Genomic DNA, 20,596 nt, shown 5'->3' with positions numbered 1-20,596 from the left:
AAGCTGTCTTGTTGCAACTGACGAACTGAAACAAACGAGCGTGCTGTGTGTGCAACAGCGTGACAAACATTACCTGTCCTTTTATTAACTGCACAAGTAGTGCTGGTCATAGCTGCTGGCTACCTGTGTAAGGCTGTCATGGGTCTGTAGCTTTGTCACCGTTTTAGGGAACATATTTAGTTTTAAAGTAAGTTTCCGGGCTTTTCCTGCCTTTCTGGAGGGATTATATTTCACTAAAAAACGATCTAATATGCATGTCCACATAATTATGCATTATTATAATTATAATATATTAAAAACACACGCTGTATTTTAAAGAACATGCATTAAGAAGCAGATTATATTAGATTTATATTTTAAATAAGACAAAATTTGGATTTTACAGCAGTAAAATGATTGTATCTCTACAGTTTAAAAATGTAATAAGCTTTGCCCCTGCACAGAGTGGATAGTGAAACAAATGGAATCATCATAAATACATTATTTCATATTTATTACTTCCCCCTCCTCATTGCTTTATTATTGTAGCTCTAGTAATAAATAATAATGTAAGGATTCTGGATTAGCACCATGATGCCCATAGTATATACAGTATTCTGAAGAAGATCTAAAATGTCACTGTGTGTGCGTGCATGTGTGTGTTTTATTTAGATGGATTTTTAAAAAAAATATTACTCATGATATAACATTGTCCAGACATGCCTGGTAAGGACATGAGGAGGGAACAGTAGGAGCTGTGTGAGGCTACTAAAGGCAGTGCTATAACATTTTTCTGTCATCATTTTATTATAGATTACGTGCAAGAGTTGTTAGGTGTGGATAATTAGATTATAGTTTATTGCAATAGCAAGTTGTGCCTTGTTCTCAGATAGACAGCAAGTGGAGAGTGATATATGAAATGATGGGATGGAAGGAAGAAGAGAAATAAGTAGAGAAAATGCTCTCAATTATGGAGACAGTCAAATGGTTTATTTATGTTTGATGTGTGCTTTACATTTGTGTGGCTGTTAATAAAGTTAGCGCGCTCTAGGGGGCGTATGCGTTCATCAAAAATGGCCGAAGGCTGATGTGTGATTATTCCTCCCAAAATGTCGTTGATGAAGTTAGCTATGCACGTCAGATTTTACTGCGCATTTTCATACCTCTGCCAACAGGTTATGGGCCCAGGAAGCTAAGAAGTTTTCCAAAAGAGTCCATGTGGTTTTGCCACCGAGAGAAACGCCGCGACGTACTGCGCACTCGGTGAGGATTAGCATACCATGCTAGCGCCATGAGCCGACGAGCCGCTGAGTCAAATAGCCGTTGGGCTCGGCTAGTTTTTGATGGAGACGAAAAGAATTACGAACTATGGGAGACGAAATTTTTGGGCCACCTTCGTCTGCAAGGTTTAAGAGACATTATTTTGAAGCAGCCTACCGACACGGAGGGAGAAGAAGAGAGAGCAAAGAATGCAGAGGCCTACGCGGAGCTGATCCAGTTTCTGGATGACAAAAGTTTGTCTCTTGTTATGCGAGAAGCAGCGGATGATGGACGGAAGGCACTGGGGATTCTAAGAAACTATTATGCAGGTAAAGGAAAGCCTCGTATAATTAGCCTGTATACAGAACTCACTTCGCTCCAAAAGTCCAGCAGTGAGAGTGTGACTGAGTATGTGATACGAGCAGAGACAATAATCACATCCCTGAGGAATGCTGGTGAAACTTTGAGTGATGGGCTATTGGTAGCAATGGTTTTGAAGGGACTGCCAGAATCGTTCAAACCGTTTGCGATCCATGTCACACAAAGTGAAGTTGAAGTGACTTTTGCTGAATTTAAAACTAAACTGCGAAGCTTTGAAGACACAGAGAAAATGCGCGCCGCAGCGTCAGATGACAACATCATGAAAGCACGTGCACGACCGAGCGACAATCCCACGTTTGAAAAATTGAATGACCGTGGGGCCGGCAACGCAGACATAATGTGTTTCAGATGCGGACTAAAGGGACACAAAGCCAGGACGTGTCAGCGCAAGCAGTGGTGTAGCGAGTGTAAAAGCACCACCTATCGGGACTCAACATGCAGACGGAAACGGCGGCAAGACAATGCACGGAAAGTTTCCGAGGAGTGGGGTAACAAAGACTACGCATTCCGGGTAAGCAGTGAGGGTGCAGTGTTCCAGTCAGAGCATGGCGTCAACAAAAAGGGTCTGATGGTGGACACAGGGGCAACTTCGCATATTGTTACAGATATAACGAAGTTCAGGAGATTCGACGACAGTTTCCAGCCCAAGTCACACTACGTAGAGTTGGCTGACGGCACCAAGTGCACTGGAGTTGCAGAGCAAAGAGGGGAGGCAGAGTTTTGCTTGATGGACAGCAGGGGGCAGTGCCACAAAACAACCTTGAAACAGGCACTGTACATCCCATCGTATCCAGAAGACATCTTCTCTGTGAAAGCAGCTACCTCAAATGGAGCAACTATGATCTTCAAGCAAGGAAAAGACACCCTGCGACACAAAGACGGTACAAGGTTCCCAATATATGAGTACAACAGACTGTACTACCTACAAACAGTAAACACTGAAGGTAAAGACCAGTGTAAGGGTTGCTATGACATGCAAACATGGCATGAAATTCTTGGTCACTGTAATTATGATGACATTCAGAGATTACAGGGTGTTGTTGATGGTATGGCAATCAAAGGAAAAACAGATAAATCTGTCTTGCATTGTGAAGTGTGCACACAGGGAAAGTTTGTTCAAACTAGAAACAGGGACCCTGATGCACGAGCCAAAACCGCCTTAGAGCTGGTACACACAGATCTAGCTGGTCCAGTAGACCCAGAGTCCAGAGATGGATATAGATTTGCACTATCATTCACTGATGACTATTCCAGTGCAGTGTTTGTGTATTTTCTGAAAAATAAGAGTGACACAGCAAAAGCAACTCAGAAGTTTTTGGCTGATACAGCCCCGTATGGGCAAGTTAAATGTATCAGGTCTGACAATGGAACAGAGTTTATGGGAAATGAGTATCAGGCACTCCTTAGCAAAAACAGAATCAGGCATGAGACCTCAGCACCATACTCACCACACCAAAATGGTACTGCAGAACGCAATTGGCGCACTCTTTTTGATATGGCCAGGTGTATGTTAATAGAGAAACAGTTACCTAAAGAGTTGTGGACTTACGCAGTGCAAACAGCAGCTGTAGTGAGGAATAGATGTTTTAACAGACGCACAGAACAGACACCATATTTAATGCTGACAGGAAGAAGGCCAAACCTTTCCAGGATGCAGACATTTGAGTCAGTGTGTTATGCCTACAGGCAGAACAAGAGAAAACTAGACTCAAGGTGTGAGAAAGGAATTTTTGTTGGATATGACAAGAACAGTCCAGCTTATATGGTCTACTACCCGGGCAGTGGGAAAGTACAGAAGCATAGACTGGTGAAGTTTGAGACTGTAGCATTCCAGCCGGACTTTATTGAGACGATGCACTCAATGATCATTACGGATGGACCATGGTGGGGTATTCCAACCCATTTATTCACAAATTGCCATAGACACATCGTAAGAGCTGTAATCATAACATAAAACAAATAAACATTCACTTGATATAACCACGTTTCTGTTATGCTAATCAATTCACAGAAAAGGCACAGGAGGTGCTAGCATCAGCCTGCTAGATCGCTCATAAACTTATTAACAATCAAGTAATACATTTACAAATTGTCCGAAATGTAAACAACAAGTACAACACACAAACATACCTGTTCGCCTTCCAGCTAGATGCTAATTTTAAGATGGATGGAAAACGATAACCTTCTCATTAATCCTTTCTGCGGCAAGCAGTTGCGGTACGATCTTCCTTCCCGGAAGTTGCCCGTTCCGAATTTCAAAATAAGAGTCTAATCTATATTATAAGGTATAATTCGTTCAGGGATTTAACTGTTTGAAAAATATCAAATAAACAAATAATCTGGGTCATTTACACTCCCACCAAATCATTAGTGTTCAAAAACATAACTCCATAAACATAGGAAGAAAGAACACAATGATTTCATAATACAAATAATGACCCAACAACAGAAGCATAGTATGCAAGGAATGGACTAGTCACCTTCCAACAATAAGACTAGTTTTTGAACTGGCCGTTCGAGCACTGACCGCTTAGTAAGACGTTCACCATTTTTGCCAAGTTTCCTGTCACCTAGACAGAGCTTCACTCTCCTAACCAGTCCATCTCTGTCCATTGTAGTCTCTACGACTCTTCCCAACCTCCATTCATTTCTGGGCAAGTCTTCATCCTTCATTATGACTATATCCCCGATCTGCAGGTTTCTCTTTGGGGTGTGCCAGCGTTGTCTAAAAGCAATGTTGGCTAAGTACTCTTTCTGCCAACGGCTCCAGAACTGCTCGGCCAAATATTGTACGTGGCGCCATCTCTTTCCTGCACTGTAGAGAGGCCGATTGACTTATCCTTGTTGATCCTTCGAAGAATGCGAGCCACTGCACAGATGGCGCGAGTCCAGGATGAGAACTTTGCCAGCCGATAAGTAAGAGAATCTTGTTCTACAGTTTCCGTGTTTAGAGTCCGTGTTTCCTTAACTTCTGGATCTCCGACTGACAGTTCCGGAGCCACCTCTTCTGAGAGGTCAACTCCCTTTTCCCATAGAAATGCAGGGCCGGTAAACCAGTCCGATGATATTAGCTCATGGACAAAACAACCTCTAGAAGCACGATCCGCAGGATTCTGGTCAGTAGGGACGTATCTCCATTGCCTTTGATTCGTGTAGAGATGTATCTTCTGGATATGGTTGGCTACGAATGTATGAAAACGTCGAGCCTCATTATTGATGTACCCTAGTACAACCTTGGAATCGGTCCAAAAATGCTCTTCAATGTCCGCATATCCAAGTTCTTCCTTTAAAACATTGCTGGTTTTCACAGAGATGACTGCAGCCGTCAACTCTAATCTTGGGATCGTGGTGACCTTTGTTGGGGCGACGCGAGATTTGGCCATGACTAAAGCACAGTGGATGTCTCCTTCTTCATTGCTAAGCCTTAGATATGAACACTGTCCATAGCCAGTAGTGCTTGCGTCGGAGAAGTGATGTAACTCACGTTTAATAACCCTTCCGAAATCTGCCGGGGCATAACTTCGGGGTATATTTATCCTCTCCAAGTTGTTGAGGTCGTTTTTCCATTTCTCCCACCGTGGACGAAGTTCGTTGGTTAGAGGGTCGTCCCAACCTGTTCCATGGCAGCACATCTGCTGCAGCACTTCCTTTCCAATGAGCAAAAAGGGGGCTATGAGACCCAAGGGATCGTACAGGGATGCAACAATGGACAATATGCCTCGACGTGTTGCAGGCTGTTCCTTAAGGTTGGTGCTGATCTTCAGGCAGTCTGATTCGACGTGCCATTGGATACCCAACGCTCTCTCTGAAGGTAAGTTATCAAAGGCAAGGTTGAGGTCTTTAATGTCTGATGCACGTTTAGTTGCTGGTATGCTTACCAGGACAGCTTTGTCATTGGACACAAACTTGTGGAGCCTAAGACCACCCAGGGCACAAAGTTTTCTGGCTTCTTCTGCTAACTTGATAGCCTTCTCTGAGCTGTCTGTACTTGTGACTCCATCGTCGACATAGAAATTTCTCAGAATGAACTGAGAGCCTAATGGGTATCGGTCTTTATTTTCTGTAGCCAAATGCTTCAATCCGTAGTTCGCACAGCCAGGCGATGAGGCTGCGCCAAAGATATGCACCCTCATACGGTATTCTTGGGGCTGTGCACCGAGATCTCCTTTCTTCCACCAAAGGAAGCGCAGGTAATCCTGGTCTGACTTCTTCACATGAAATTGGTGAAACATTTTCTCTATGTCGCACATCAATGCAGTGGAGTGCAACCGGAAGCGAAGAAGTACACTGTTGAGATTGTTCATCAGGTCAGGACCAGTGAGCAGATGATCATTCAAACTGGTTCCCTGGTACTTGGCAGAGCAGTCGAACACCACGCGCAGTTTGCCTGGCTTCTTGTCGTGGAATACACCGTGATGAGGTATGTACCATTTTTCGCCCTCTTTCCCATCATCGTGGACTTCCTCTGCATCACCCCTTTCTATGACCTCCTCCATGAACTTGATATACTGTTCTTTGTACCGTTCATCCTTTAACAGCTTCCTCTTTAGATGGCTCAGACGTATGACTGCAAGCTGTTTGTTGTCAGGTAAGGTAGGTCTCTCCTTAAAGGGCAACGGCATCTCGTAGTGACCTAGACTGTTCTTTTCGATGTGGTTCTTGAGTTTGTCCAGGAACAGGATGTCCTCCTGAGACACTGGTTTGCCGTCTTCCTTAGCATCCTTAAAGTCAGACTCTAGAATGCGAATGGCATCTGCCGGAGTGACTGGTGGGAGCTCCCTGACTGCAACTCGGAAGCACTGTCCCGCCGTACTTGAGGTGTCGGGGCATGTCGACGTACCACCAACTATGCTCCATCCTAAGTCGGTATGAATTGCATAAGGCTCATCGTCTCCTCCCGTTATGACGTCTCTTGGTGCCATTGCTCGTGCGCAGTTATAGCCTATCAATAAACCAACCTCACAGTCCTGTAGAGGTGGAATCTCTTCTATGACCTTGGAGAGATGATTCCACCTTTTAGCTGTCTCGCATGTTGGGATATGGGCTCTGTTTACTGGTATGCAATCCTTGGTATAAGCAGGAGGAAGGTCGATGAGGAGGGAAGAGCGATAACCCCGAACACAAAGCCCTGAGACTCTTTGGCTCTTTACGATCACGTCGCGTCCAATCATCGTAGTTAACTTCAGCTTAACTGGACAGGAATCTGCCTTTAATACATCACTCAGTTCCTGGTCAACAAACGTCGTGTCGCTTTGCGTGTCCAGCAAGGCGTAAACCAGTTTCTCAGTTCCTGTATCCTTTTTTGACACCCACACAGGCACAATCATTGATGTGTTAGTTGGCTGTCCAGTAATCACTGACATTGAAGTTGCAGCAGCCTCCGTTTGGCCGGCATTGCTCAGGATAGTGGTTTCCTGTGGCAGAACTCTTTCCTTCTTTAAATAGTTGTCATCGTGTAAACAAGTGGGATGTTTACCCTTGCACGTGTTGCATGAGTGTCGATGTCGACAGTCTTTTGCACTATGTCCAGGTTTGGTGCAGCCATAGCAGAGCTTATGTTCTCTGACAAAATCTCGACGCTCCTCCAGAGTTTTAGCAATAAACTTGGGACATCCATGTAGTCTGTGTTGATTATTTTGACAGAAGGCACAAGGAGACCTTTCCTTTCCTTTAACTGGCTTGAGCCTCTCGGTGTCAGCCTCAGTCTGTGTGTTTAGAACCCTTGCCTTGTTCCTCTTAGGGTCTCTGCTGCCTTGTTTTGCTGTGCTCGACTCAGAGCCGCGGAGGGCATAAGCTGAGGTGATTGGATTGCAAGCAATCTCTGCCTCTGTCGCCATAAATGCGGCGAAGTCCTTAAAACTGGGGAATTCCTTATTGCCCTTTAAGGCTTCAGTAACCTTCCTGTTCCAGTGAGATGCTATCCACTCTGGTAGTTTAAGGATTAGCTTCTTATTCTCTTCACAGTCGTTCAGTATTTCGAGGCTCTTCACATGTGTCATTGCATCTTGGCAAGCGTTTAAGAAATCTGAGAAGTCTCTTAATCCTTCTGCATCTCTTGGTTGGATCTTTGGCCAATCTGTGAGCTTATCTCTGAAGGCTTTCTGTATAATAAAGGTTTGGCCATATCTGTTATCCAGTTTGTTCCACGCATCCTTATAAGCGTCGCTGTCATTCCTATAGAAAGTTCCTTCTAATGTTTTACGAGCTGGGCCGCCTACATACTTCCTCAAGTAATAAAGTTTGTCTGCTGGGGAGATGGCCTTTTTGTCAATAAGTGACATGAATGAAGTTTTCCACTCAATGAACTGAATGGGGTCCCCACTAAATACAGACGGCTCTGGAACTGGAAGTCTATTTAGAGCCATACTGTCTTGTAGGGCTTGGGCAAGGGATGACACGTTTAGGTCGGGTGGCGATGCTGTGACGGTGGGAGTTGGAGGGTTGATAGCAGGGGGAACATGATGATTTCCCACTGAACTATTAGAGGAATGGAGACTGCCTTCCTGCGAGGCTACCTGGCTGTAGACTTGCAGTTTGGCCCGAGCAGCCCTCAAATTCTTTTCTGCTTGAAGGCGTTCAAGTCTGCGCTTTTCTACTTCCATTTTTCTGTGCTGTTCCTCTATCTTCTCCATTTGTCTCTCTTCTTCCAGCAACCCTTCAAATTCGACTTCCTTAGCAGCTAGCTCTGCTGCTGCATCCGCCTGTTTGAGTGTTAGAGTAGTGCTTTTGTGACTACGGATTGACTTTGTCACTCTAGATGCGGTGGATCCATAGATGGAGCGTGCGTAGCTGTTCTTAAGCAGCTCCCTGAGACGGCAATGTACTTGTTCTGCATCATAATCACCATCGAGATCTGACATTCTCTCGTAGGTAACTTTCATAATTTCGGCTGTAACTGCCTCACAACTGTCAACGTGACGTCTTAATTCTGGAGAAGGTGTAATGTGACTTCGTATTTCAAGGTAAGTGTTTAACACAGTTTCTTTCTCTTTCTCCAAAGAATCCATCAAAGATGCCAGCTCGCCTTTACTAATGTCTGACTTGAGCTGCTCTCTTGACTCTCGGGCTCGAATCTTCCATCTTTCGTACGTTGAGATGAACTTTCTTTCCCTTTTTCTTGCTTCCTCCTGCTGCATTTCGAGCGCCTTTGGAGTTGGGATTTTTGTTCGAGTGGAACGTCGGAGGCCTTCCTTAAGCTCACCTTGTAAGTTGTTCAACGTTTCTTCTCTGCGTTGAATTTCCTTCTCCAAAAGTTATATTTCCGTAGTTTCTGATGTGTCTTCAAGAGACGCCTTAAGCCCTTTGATTTTATTCTGCAGGTCGACTATCTGATGCTCTAGTTCTGTTTGTGAGGAGGGAGTCTCCATTTCCTTCATGTTTATGTTATTTACTTATCTAATTTGCAGGCTTTAGTTAATGAGCTGCTTGTGGTTACTATAACTTAAAGGCTGCATTAACAGAAGGGAGGAGAATCTCTGCACTTTAAACCAAGTTGAAATAGAAGCGGATAACCAACACAACATTGAGAAGAAATGTATAAAATCATAAATGCAACCTGCTAGCTGTTGCAAACTGATGTGGTAAAGTAAACCTCTTATGCTAAACACAGATCAATACACCATTACTATTGTACAGTTACAAATTGAACTAAATGCCCCTCTTTCACCCCCTTTTGGGTCAGTAGAAAGAATGATAAATATACAGTAGTGGTGGTAAATACCAATAAACAAAATTACTTCACTTGTTATTACTTCATGTCCGTTGTGTCTTAATGCAGCAGATGTCCACAGTAGTTGACGACCTTCTCTCTCCCTTTAACCACCACTGATGAGAATGAATGTCCTTTCCTTGTCGATTAGAATGAAATGTTCCATACCTTTTCTGACCGTCACATCAAACCATTAAGCCAGCTGCATGATGATTATAAAGTCTCTGTCTAGAAGACCCATAGAATGGCACTGAGTTGCTCCGTGAAATGTCTTGTCAATCCCAGACGAATAGCAACACAGCTCCGTGACTCGTCCTCGTGGTTCCGTGGTGCAGGATGGCAGCAGGATGATGCGGGGGATCAGCTCTTACTGTAGCATTCCAGCCGGACTTTATTCAGACGATGCACTCAATGATCATTACGGATTGACCATGGTGGGGTATTCCAACCCATTTATTCACAAATTGCCATAGACACACCGTAAGAGCTGTAATCATAACATAAAACAAATAAACATTCACTTGATATAACCACGTTTCTGTTATGCTAATCAATTCACAGAAAAGGCACAGGAGGTGCTAGCATCAGCCTGCTAGATCGCTCATAAACTTATTAACAATCAAGTAATACATTTACAAATTGTCCGAAATGTAAACAACAAGTACAACACACAAACATACCTGTTCGCCTTCCAGCTAGATGCTAATTTTAAGATGGATGGAAAACGATAACCTTCTCATTAATCCTTTCTGCGGCAAGCAGTTGCGGTACGATCTTCCTTCCCGGAAGTTGCCCGTTCCGAATTTCAAAATAAGAGTCTAATCTATATTATAAGGTATAATTCGTTCAGGGATTTAACTGTTTGAAAAATATCAAATAAACAAATAATCTGGGTCATTTACACAGACTAAAAGCACTGAGCAGCTCCTTCAGTGGGAGACTGCGGCACCCACGGTGTGGGACGGAGAGATTACGCAGGTCTTTCCTCCCCACTGCTGTCAGACTCCACAACAAAGACTTTAACTGAACAAACACACACATCCACACATGTGCAATAACACTAAGTGCAATAATCTTTTCTGGCATCGTTGTATTTTTACTCAGTTGTATAGCATTCGTATTCTATTTTTATCTTATTGTATATTTTTATTCTATTTTATTCTACTGTATATAGTATATTATTTTATTCTATTCTGTACAGCTGTGTACTGTATTTATTCTTATTGTATTCTAATTTTTGCGTCATAACTTTTGCACTGTCCACTTCCTGCTGTGACAAAACAAATTTCCCACGTGTGGGACTAATAAAGGTTATCTTATCTTATCTTATCTTATCTTATCTTATCTTATCTTATCTTATCTTATCTTATCTTATCTTAAAACAAGAGTAGTGAGACAAACACAGACTGACAAGGTGCCAGATGATGAGGGTGACTTTGAGACACCAAACAGGTTCACCAAGACCAGAGAACAGACTGATGTGAGTACAGAACACACAGATACTCAGGAACAGATCCCAGTAAGCATGTCTGAGATGAGCAGCCAGTCACAGGAGAATGAACTCTACTGCGAGGCTGCAAGGTATCCTTCCAGAGTGAGAAAGAGGCCTGGGTATTTAAGTGAATATGTTACTGATAAGGAGGATTGTGATCAAGTACTTACAAACATGGATTATTGTTACAGAGCAATGTGTAACATTCCCCAAACATTCAAGGAAGCAATAACTTCATATAACTCAGAGAAATGGGTCAGTGCAATGGATGAAGAGATGCAATCACTAAGAGAAAATGACACATTTACCTTAACCACTTTGCCTGAGGGTAAGAAGACAGTGGGGGGTAGATGGGTGTACGCAGTCAAAAACAATGTTGATGGATCTGAGAAGTACAAGGCACGTGATGTTGCTAAAGGATATAGTCAGAGGATAGGTGTGGATTATGAAGAAACATTTTCCCCTACTGCTAACCTGACTAGTATCAGAGTGTTGATGCAAAAGGCAGCACAAGAAAACATGCTTTTACATCAGATGGATGTTAAAGCTGCCTATCTTCATGCACCAATAGATTGTGAGGTATTCATGGAACAACCTGAGGGTTATGAGGTAAAATCCGACACAAATGAAAAACTGGTGTGCAAGTTGAAAAAGTCGCTATATGAGCTAAAACAATCAGGCCGAAATTGGAACAAGTTGTTGCATGAATATCTGAGTGAGAACAACTTCGTGCAAAACCCCGCTGACCATTGTGTTTACACAAAAATGACAGAAAATAAGAAGGTGATTCTGATTGCATGGGTAGATGACCTGATCATTGCTGCTAGTGATGAAAGTGAACTAACTGTTGTGAAGAAAATGCTTGCAGCAAAATTCAAAATGAAGGATTTGGGTAAACTGAGACATTTCATTGGTATAGATTTTGACCAGAGTGATAACTGTGTAAAAATGTCACAAAAACAATATGTGGAAAAAATACTTGAAAGATTCAACATGCAGGATTGTAAAGAAAGACAGACACCTTGTGAGCAAAAACTGAACTATGCTGATGATGCAGAAAGGATGAGTGATGTCAAAAGGTACAGAGAGGCAGTTGGTAGTCTGATCTATTTGGCTACATGCACAAGACCAGACTTGAGTTTTATAGTCAGTAAACTTTCACAGTACTTTACTGAGCCAACTGAAGACCAATGGACTACAGTAAAACATGTACTGAGGTATCTGAAAGGGACAACCGAGAAAGAACTGTGTTACAGGAAATGTGACAACAAAGAACTGAGGTTGTGGGCATACAGCAATGCTGATTGGGCAGCTGATGTAACAGACAGACGGAGTACAACTGGTTATTGCATAAGCTTGTCTGTAGATGGTCCTTTAATCTCATGGAAAACCAAAAGACAACCTACTGTTGCATTATCTACCTGTGAAGCGGAGTACATGGCTTTAGCTGCGACCCTACAAGAAGTTTTGTACCTAATGCAACTGTTACAAGGTATTGATGGACAAAAATATGCACCGCCAAAAGTTCATGAAGATAATCAGGGTGCAATTGCGTTGGCAAAGAATCCTGTGACGAGACAGAGATGTAAACATGTTGACATAAAGTACGACTTTGTGAGGTCAACTGTGAGTGCAGGAAAAATAACTCTGGATTATTGTTCAATAGAAGAGATGGTTGCAGATGTAATGACAAAGCCTGCAACAAAAGTTAAGCTGTTCAAGTTTGAGAAGTTTATGTTTGGGCATTAACGTGGTATACGGACATGTATACAGTACTGAGGAAGAAACCTTTTGTTTGTTGTTTTTTGTTTACTTAAGAGCATCATAATATGAGAGCAAGTGGGGGTGTTGAAATAAGAAGAGAAAATGCTCTCAATTATGGAGACAGTCAAATGGTTTATTTATGTTTGATGTGTGCTTTACATTTGTGTGGCTGTTAATAAAGTTAGCGCGCTCTAGGGGGCGTATGCGTTCATCAAAAATGGCCTGTTACATCCTGGGAGGCTGTGGGAGTGTGTGGGCGTGGTGTGGTCTTCTCCCTCTCCTCCTCCTCCTTCGTTCTGGCCCCTCCCCTTGTCTCTCTCTGCCCCTGCCTTCTCCTTTAGGTCACACCTGCTGCTCATCTGCTCTCGTTACAACCAATTACCCTCAGGGGTGATATAAGCTGGAGAAGAGCAGTGTGGAGGAGGAGGGAGAGGTTTCTGGTGGATTTCCTCTGTGCTGGTCAGAGTGTGCTACTAGCCTAGGTGTGGAACAGCCTGCTGCGTGTGACCAGCCTTCTGGTGTGTGGCTCTTTGTGAGTAGTGCTTAACTGAGCAGTGATTGCTAGTGATGGGCAGATGAAGCCTCATGAAGCACTGAAGCTTTTCATTAGTGATGGCCAAATGAAGCTTTCCGAAGCACTGAAGCTTGTATTGAAAAACGGTTCATTACTCGAAGCTTTTCAACACAGTCCTCTCCGGTGACATCTGGTGGTGAAAATTTTGAAGAGCAGCTTGAATCTGCAAAATAAAACGGACAGCTGAATCATCACTGCTCACTCAAGAGTGGAGTTCTCTCTGATATTGGGCCACCGTTCCGTTGCTTTGAACATGTAATTGGTTTTGTTTTCTCGATTGGGGGGCTGAAAAAAATGTAATGCGTATTTGCGTAATACATTTTGATCAATAAACTTTCCCTATTTAAACATGCACTATGGTGGCCTTTCTTTGCTCATAACTCCTTGATGTTGGTAAATACAATAAGTGAGCAATATATATAATATACATATGAGAATGCACAGCACATTATGGAGTATGCCCCTGCTGTGAAGTCCTGCCTCCATCTACTTGTCGTTTAATCACTGGACAGCTGGACAGGTTCATACAAAATATTAGATGAGGCCAATTATCCTATACATATTTTTGACCTAGGGGTGGGATTGATTGTGAACTGGAAAGGGAAAATGCTTAGGGAGCTGAGTACAGCTGCATCGTCACTGATTTGTAGAATCATTTTTGATTCGATACAGGATCCGATTCAATTTGATTGGAATCTGGAAAGTTTTGCCTCAGTCAGAAATATTACAATTCTGATCATTTAACAGTATATATCCATAATTTCATATCTATTAAAAGAAAGCTGACACATGTGAGACTTAATTAGAGATGTAAACAGAGAGTTATGAAACCTGCAGCTGCAGAAGCCAGCGAAAAAAAAAGAGGCAAACACAGCGCGGACCCGACGACGCACCAAAATCCTACTCTGACGCGTCGGGTCCGCGCTCTGTGTTCACGTTTGTATGCAGAATCCGTAAACCTGCTCCCAGTTACTGTTTTAGCTGTATGGTCTTTGACGACATGTTGTGAGGTTTAACCTGAGATGCTGGCGTTTCAGGCATAATAACGTTAATTTACAAATCGACACGGGATTTTAATGAATCAATATCACTTTATTCAATTTAGCATGGATTGTAATCAGAAAGGCGATAATCAAAACCCACCCCTAATCAAGAACTTGCAAAGTAAAAACATGCTCTATGTCAGGTAGCCCTTTTGTTATTTACATTTAAAAAGAGGATTAGTGTTACTGTGCGCTGGCTGAGTCTGTTTCTTTTCTTAGAAATAGTTTCTCCTGCCCTGGAGAAAATCCACTTGCATGGAACAGAAGAGGCTGTGGAGTGCAGGAACTACACTGCAAGCTGGTAGATATGCAGGTATTCCTGGGTCCTGCAGACTATCACCTAAAAACAATAAACAAAATGATTTTCTAAACTGTGTAGCAATGTAATGTACGTATAGTGTCAAATACATTTTTGTAGTCTTCATTAGCTTTAATTCACATGGAAGTGTTCCTGAAGTCATATGCTGTAATGATATTTACATTATGAAAACATGATTTTGGACATTTCAGGTGTTTCACTTCGGCAGATAAAATGAATTGAGCAAAATCAACTCAAAATATTCCCACACGCCAGAACGTCCTCTCTTCCTCGCTGGCTCCATATCTGTCAGTGGAATGATCACCTCTTCGCTCTCTGTCACCATCAACACACTCCACGAATCCCGTGGATGATTCACTTCCTTATATCCGTTTGAATCAGGTACCGAAGCAGTTACGTGCGTAATGAAGCTTCGGACGTCACTGGTCACGTGACTTTTGCCAAACGAAGCAAGCCTCGACACAGTGCTTCTGAACCAGTGTGTTATTTTTTTCGACACACGCTCCGGAGCGTCAGCTTCAAGCGGGCCATCACTACTTTTCATCCAATTGGTTCACCCCAACGCGAAGCTTCTTGAAGCTTCATTTGCTCTAGCAGGACACCTACTGGACGTAAAAATATTAGTTGGCATGAATTTGAAGAGTGTGGCATTTTGCACACAGCCTGTAAATGTCAACAACAAAAGGAGTGTGTAAAACATCTATATTGTAGTGATGGCAGTATACTGTGTATATTTATACTGGCAGTATGGAAAATGATTATTTGCGGCAAAGTTCGAACCGCTTCCTGAACCAGTCACGTGGTACAGCCGGGCAGCGAGGCTTCGGACGTCATCATTTTCAGCTCCTCCCATAAATGAAGCAAGCCTCGATACGCGCTTCGCGGAAACACCCCCTCCATTACTCGACACACGCTTTGAAGCCTCGATACAGAACGTCACATCACTAGTGATTGCCCATGAATGACGGCAGCCTTCATTAGTTTGTGTGGCCTGCCTGGATATTGTTTGCAGGCAGCGTTGCTGTCTCTTTCTGTTGAAGCTTTCTTTGTTGAAGTGGTCATTACCACTTTGGGTTGACCTCCCTGATTTCTCATTAAAGCAGCGGTGCTGTCTCCTTTTGTTGTTGCCATTTATATGATTATTGAGGTGTTTGCCTACAATAAAGATCTATTTTATATTAAATACCTCTGCCTGGTGTTCTTTTCATTCCACCTGGATCTAACTGTTACTGTCCCCCACCCTCATCGCCTAGCTTTTAAGTGGGGACGTAACATGGCCGAAGGCTGATGTGTGATTATTCCTCCCAAAATGTCGTTGATGAAGTTAGCTATGCACGTCAGATTTCACTGCGCATTTTCATACCTCTGCCAACAGATTCACAGGCAGAGCCTAAATTATTTCTCACAGTTTTTTGTTGCTTTATGGTTCCAAGCGCTGTCACCAATCTTTGCATTTTGTTATTATCTCATGACATCAGCTACCATCTCTCCTATGGACTTTTTAATGTTTACAGTCTCAGATCAACAAAGCCCTGCCCTCCAGCACTATCCACAGCAACCCCTCAACAGCAACATTGTACCCATCAGGTAAAGCATCGGCTACGTTTGCTTTGCCTTGTTGCCCATATTAGATTCTTGATGAATGTGTGTTGTTGTTATTCAGCCTGGTTCAATGTGCCCCTTTTTAACTTTGAGCACCCGCCCCTTTAAACCTCTCTGCACAGCCCTGGTCCCTGATAATGCATTGCTTTAAATGGCGAGAATCTTGAGGGATGGCTGTTATGAGGAAAGGCAGCCCAGAGACATCGTTGTGTGCCTCAACTTTCGGTCTTTAAGGCTAATCTGCCATTTTTAGGGGGATTAGATTTCTGATCTAGATTATCATATTAAGATTTGGGACACATCGCCAGTACTGGACCTTGGATTCATCGGGTGTTTCGGCCATTATCACTAGACACCCTCATCAAGGAGGCCCTGCCAGGGTTGATCAGGCCCTGGAGTGTCTGTGGTTTATGTTAAATTGTTATTTCTCTTCTTCTTTCTTCTGTTTAGTTTCCTACAGTTCATCTATTCACTGCAATTGAGAAATAATACCTGACTCTTTAACATTTATGGAGCCTCACTTCTTTAAAGGGATAGAAAAGGTGATAGAGAGAAGCAAGACAAAAGGGACAAGATAGGAGAGAGCAGAGAGGAGAGCCAGAAGGGGGGCGCCTGATCTGGCTTCCCACACCTCCCCGCTGGATCGGTCTGTACGCTCTACCTCCCCACTGCCTCCCAGAAAAGGGAAGAAGAGCAGATAATCATTTTTTATTCATTTATTTGTTCATTAGTAGAAACAAAGAACATGAACACCACCTCTGCTCTGTCCGATGTCACATAAGACGTCACTGATTGGATTGTCTTCTATAGCTTCCACTTGATTAGCTGAAGCAAACCAAAAGGAACAGCAGTATGACGCTGTGCAAGTTTTGATGACACGTTTAAAGTCATTGATATACTTGTACATAGTTCTGAAAAAACCAAACCTGAGTCAAATCCAGAGGTCCGAGTGTCACCTTCAGGTTTTCTAACATCACAAAGTTTTATCAACAGAATTATTGAAATGAGTAGAGTTGCAACACAGACTGTTAAAAAGAATGACAACACAGAGACAACAGGCGGGGAGAGTGATGTATCACAAGAGGTGCAACCAGGAGGTGTGGATGTAGGTGGAGGTGTGGTGGTGTTTCCCTAAAATAAAGCAAACACAGTCATTAAGTTGTCACATTGTGAATGTTGAAACCTGCAGAAACACAGACAGGTGAGTGTGTCACCTGTGACAGTGATCCAGCTGGATGGAGACTCTCCATGGCCGCTGATGTCACACTTGTAGAGGCCTTCATCAGACCTGGAAACATGCTGGATGGTCATTGGCTCTTTTCCGATGAAGACGCCATCTTTGAAGAAAATGGCTGTGAGGTTGGAGGGAGTGGTCTTTGTTTCACAGAGCAGAGTGACGTCATCTCCCTCCATCACAGGGAGGACAGGACTCTGCAGGATCACTGATCCACCTCAACACAGAGACAAACTACAGCATTTCATCCATTTACACACAGCTTCATCAACACTAACTCCACACACTCAGCTTACCAGTGACTGTCAGGTTAACCATGTTACTGATGGGACCCTCTCTGGACTCACACCAGTAAACTCCACTGTCCCACGGGAGGACACTGCTAATGTTACAGGAAGAATCAGCTGCTGCTCCCCACTCCTCACACTCAGCTCTGATTTCTCTTCTTGTGTTTCTCCTCAGAGTCCATCCAGCAGAGCTGTCGTCCTTGTCACAGCTCAGAGACACAAACTCTCCCCCAAACATCTGAGAGCTGCTGGGACTCACAGTCAGAAGAGCTGTGATGAAAATCTATATAAATATATTCATATTAAATTTTTCATAAACACTTAGGGCTGAAATAACATTCCTGGTGATCATCATTAACTATTGTAGGAGCCATTCTTGGGTTAATACCTTATGTGGTCACTAGAGGTCACCTTTTTCTGTTTTGATTATGTAATGTAAAGGTATTTAAGGTAGACTCACGTAATCGGCGTCAGGTGTGTCATTAAGAAGGCAAACAGTTTGTGACCGTTGCGCTGTTATGCTAAGTCAATACGGAATAAAAACAAGATACATACTGCTGTATTTATTGGACTGTTAAATTAATTCATGCATACCAGTGACATCGCGTCACCCCCCGTTAACGACCACCTCAGTGGCTTCAAGCGTAGGCTTAGCCTCTACAACTATGTCAAACAACAGCATCTTCATCGTGATCAAACTTTAACAGAACTTTTGGGTTGAAAATATTCATTCATATTCACGAGAGTCAATAAATTTTAATCTTTAAAATGTGTTGTTTATTTCAGGTTTAAAATAGGACAAGAGAAGGTTACCGACCTTGGTTTGTGGTGTAGCTCAGATCAGAACTAAAGAGAAATGAAACAGAGGTTGGTTTAGAGGTTTTACACAGTTTGATCGAGCTACAGACTCATGCAGAATAAGCAGAAAAAGCAGGAAGTGATTCTCTCTTTGTTGTCTTCTACGCAAACTCGATATTTATGTGGAGAAACAAAAGAAGTGGCATCTTTAGGCCTTTACAAAGATGAAACCCATTACAGTATACTTACAAAGCAGAAGAAATGATTTCTCCATTCTGTCTTTTGTTGATACTGAATTAATTCTTCTTGCATCAGTTCACTCACATAACACATGAACCTCCTCCTCCTTCCTCTGTTACAGGGTGTTAGTTTGTGGTTTCCCCCCCTCATCATTATTATGAGAAAAGATTCTTTGGTTTCAATACATGAGGAAATACACTTTTAATATGAGGCAGTGATCAAAAAGATGAAAAAAGGAGAGAAAAATACACAGAAATGGTCAACAAAGCAAACCTGTGAGGAGAGAAAGACATCTACTCCAAATTTTACAACCAACGACGCTTTAGAAAGCACTGCAGCACTCAAGATGCAGGCTTGTGGGGGACAGAAACGAGGTAGGAACAGGCAGCAGAAGCAGATTTAAGATGAAAAATGAATTTAGTGCTGATGTTTGGGGAGCTGCATTTGCCATCATTAGTTAATATTACATATTTAAATAAATTATATAAAAACTATAGCAGTAATAACAGTTTGGAATTCTTCAGCCAGGGACGAGTGCAGAAAGGTGAAAGTCCAGAATGCAAGCATGCCAGCATGCCCGAAACAACAAAGCACAAAGTGTTGCTCTGTGTTGTCTGTTTTGTTTCATGTTGTAACCTGTTGTGGAGGTATTTTACAGCTCTAAATGAAAAAACTGCAAATAGTGATGTGCGTCATTGGATCTTCCAAGGAAATCCTGAATGCAAGATTGCAAGCATGTTAATATTTTTCACCCTGTCACAGTCCAGGTCAGTTCTCCTCTGCCTGTCCCAGGGAGGAACTGTCTTCACCTTATCTGGAGCTAATCTGGAACAATCTGCTACAGATATTTAAGACCAGTGTTGCTGTCTCGTCACTGCCAGTTCATTAACTAACCCATGTTGGTAACAAGCACTCATGCCTCAGTCTCAAGTCTATGTACTTACCTTGTTCTCTTGTGCTTCAATTCTCTCGTCACAGCTCCACTCTTTGGCTCTGCTTGCTACTCCGACACCTTCTCTCCTCAAATCACCACTGACTCCACCTGGAACGTACGCCTTACCCCTCAGTTAAATGTACACCTGTAGGAGTTCTATAATACACAAACTCCCTTTGTTCTTTCTCCTCAGTGCCACCACACTTGTTACCAAACATGCCCTGTCCCTGCCTCAGAGCTCCACACTAGTTTTCCTAGACACAAACCTCGTGCCAAGCATGATTTTATTCTGTGTTTACACTACAAATTTTGCCACATTCCCATTGTTGCAAAAATAAAAGCATTGTGTAAAACTAACTCAACCATCTCTTCACTTGGTCCAGCACTTGAGCCCAGTTTTAGTATAGGCCTCTGGTCCTTTGTGACACTCACAGGGTAAGGACTAGGAAGCACTGACTGCAAGCATAAAACGATCTGGCAAAGACTGAACTGCAGCCTTTTCCTTATGAAGTGGTTCCATCAAACACAGAAGCCTTAGGCTACAAAATTGGCAGGTCGACACAATGGGCGACCATGACAGTTTCATTTTATATTCATATACATCTCCATTTGTCACGTGGACATATTCAGTTCAATTCAATTTTATTTATATATCACCAAATCCCAAAATCAGTCGCCTCAAGGCGCTTTATATTTTAAGGTAGACCCTACAATAATATACAGAGAAAAACCCTATAATCATATGACCCCCTATGAGCAGCACTTTGGCAACAGTGAGAAGTAAAAAAATCCCTTTTAACAGGAAGAAACCTCCAGCAGAACCAGGCTCAGGGAGGGGCGGCCATCTGCTGCGACCGGTTGGGGTGAGAGAAGGAAGACAGGATAAAGACGTGTTGTGGAAGAGAGACAGAGATTAATATGCACCCATGCATGTGTACACACACACACACACACACACATTTTGTATTCTAAGTAAACAAC

General features: G+C 42.8%; 2 protein-coding genes across 2 annotated transcripts in view; one reads left to right on the top strand and one right to left on the bottom strand.

Annotated features, from left to right (window-relative positions):
- LOC147334363 (low affinity immunoglobulin gamma Fc region receptor III-like) overlaps positions 1–20,596 on the top strand; it is a 529,842-nt gene that overhangs the window by 333,375 nt on the left and 175,871 nt on the right. The gene's annotated exons all lie outside the window — the stretch shown is intronic.
- On the bottom strand, positions 16,850–18,246 carry LOC147334371 (Fc receptor-like protein 5). The gene is made up of 5 exons (XM_086287753.1): positions 18,238–18,246; positions 17,653–17,926; positions 17,339–17,573; positions 17,202–17,254; positions 16,850–16,947 (listed from the first exon to the last, which is right to left on the bottom strand). Exons 1-5 carry the CDS (start codon positions 18,244–18,246, stop codon positions 16,850–16,852), a joined length of 669 nt encoding a protein of 222 aa, XP_086143879.1.

Source organism: Aulonocara sp. 'chitande type north' Nkhata Bay, linkage group LG3, assembly GCF_057382095.1.
Source record: "Aulonocara sp. 'chitande type north' Nkhata Bay isolate Kocher_YH1m ecotype deep benthic linkage group LG3, A_spYH_male_GT1.1, whole genome shotgun sequence".
NCBI classification, from domain to species: Eukaryota; Metazoa; Chordata; class Actinopteri; order Cichliformes; family Cichlidae; genus Aulonocara; species Aulonocara sp. 'chitande type north' Nkhata Bay.
Note: the sequence above shows the minus strand (reverse complement) of the source record. Positions and strands in the feature narration are given on the sequence as shown.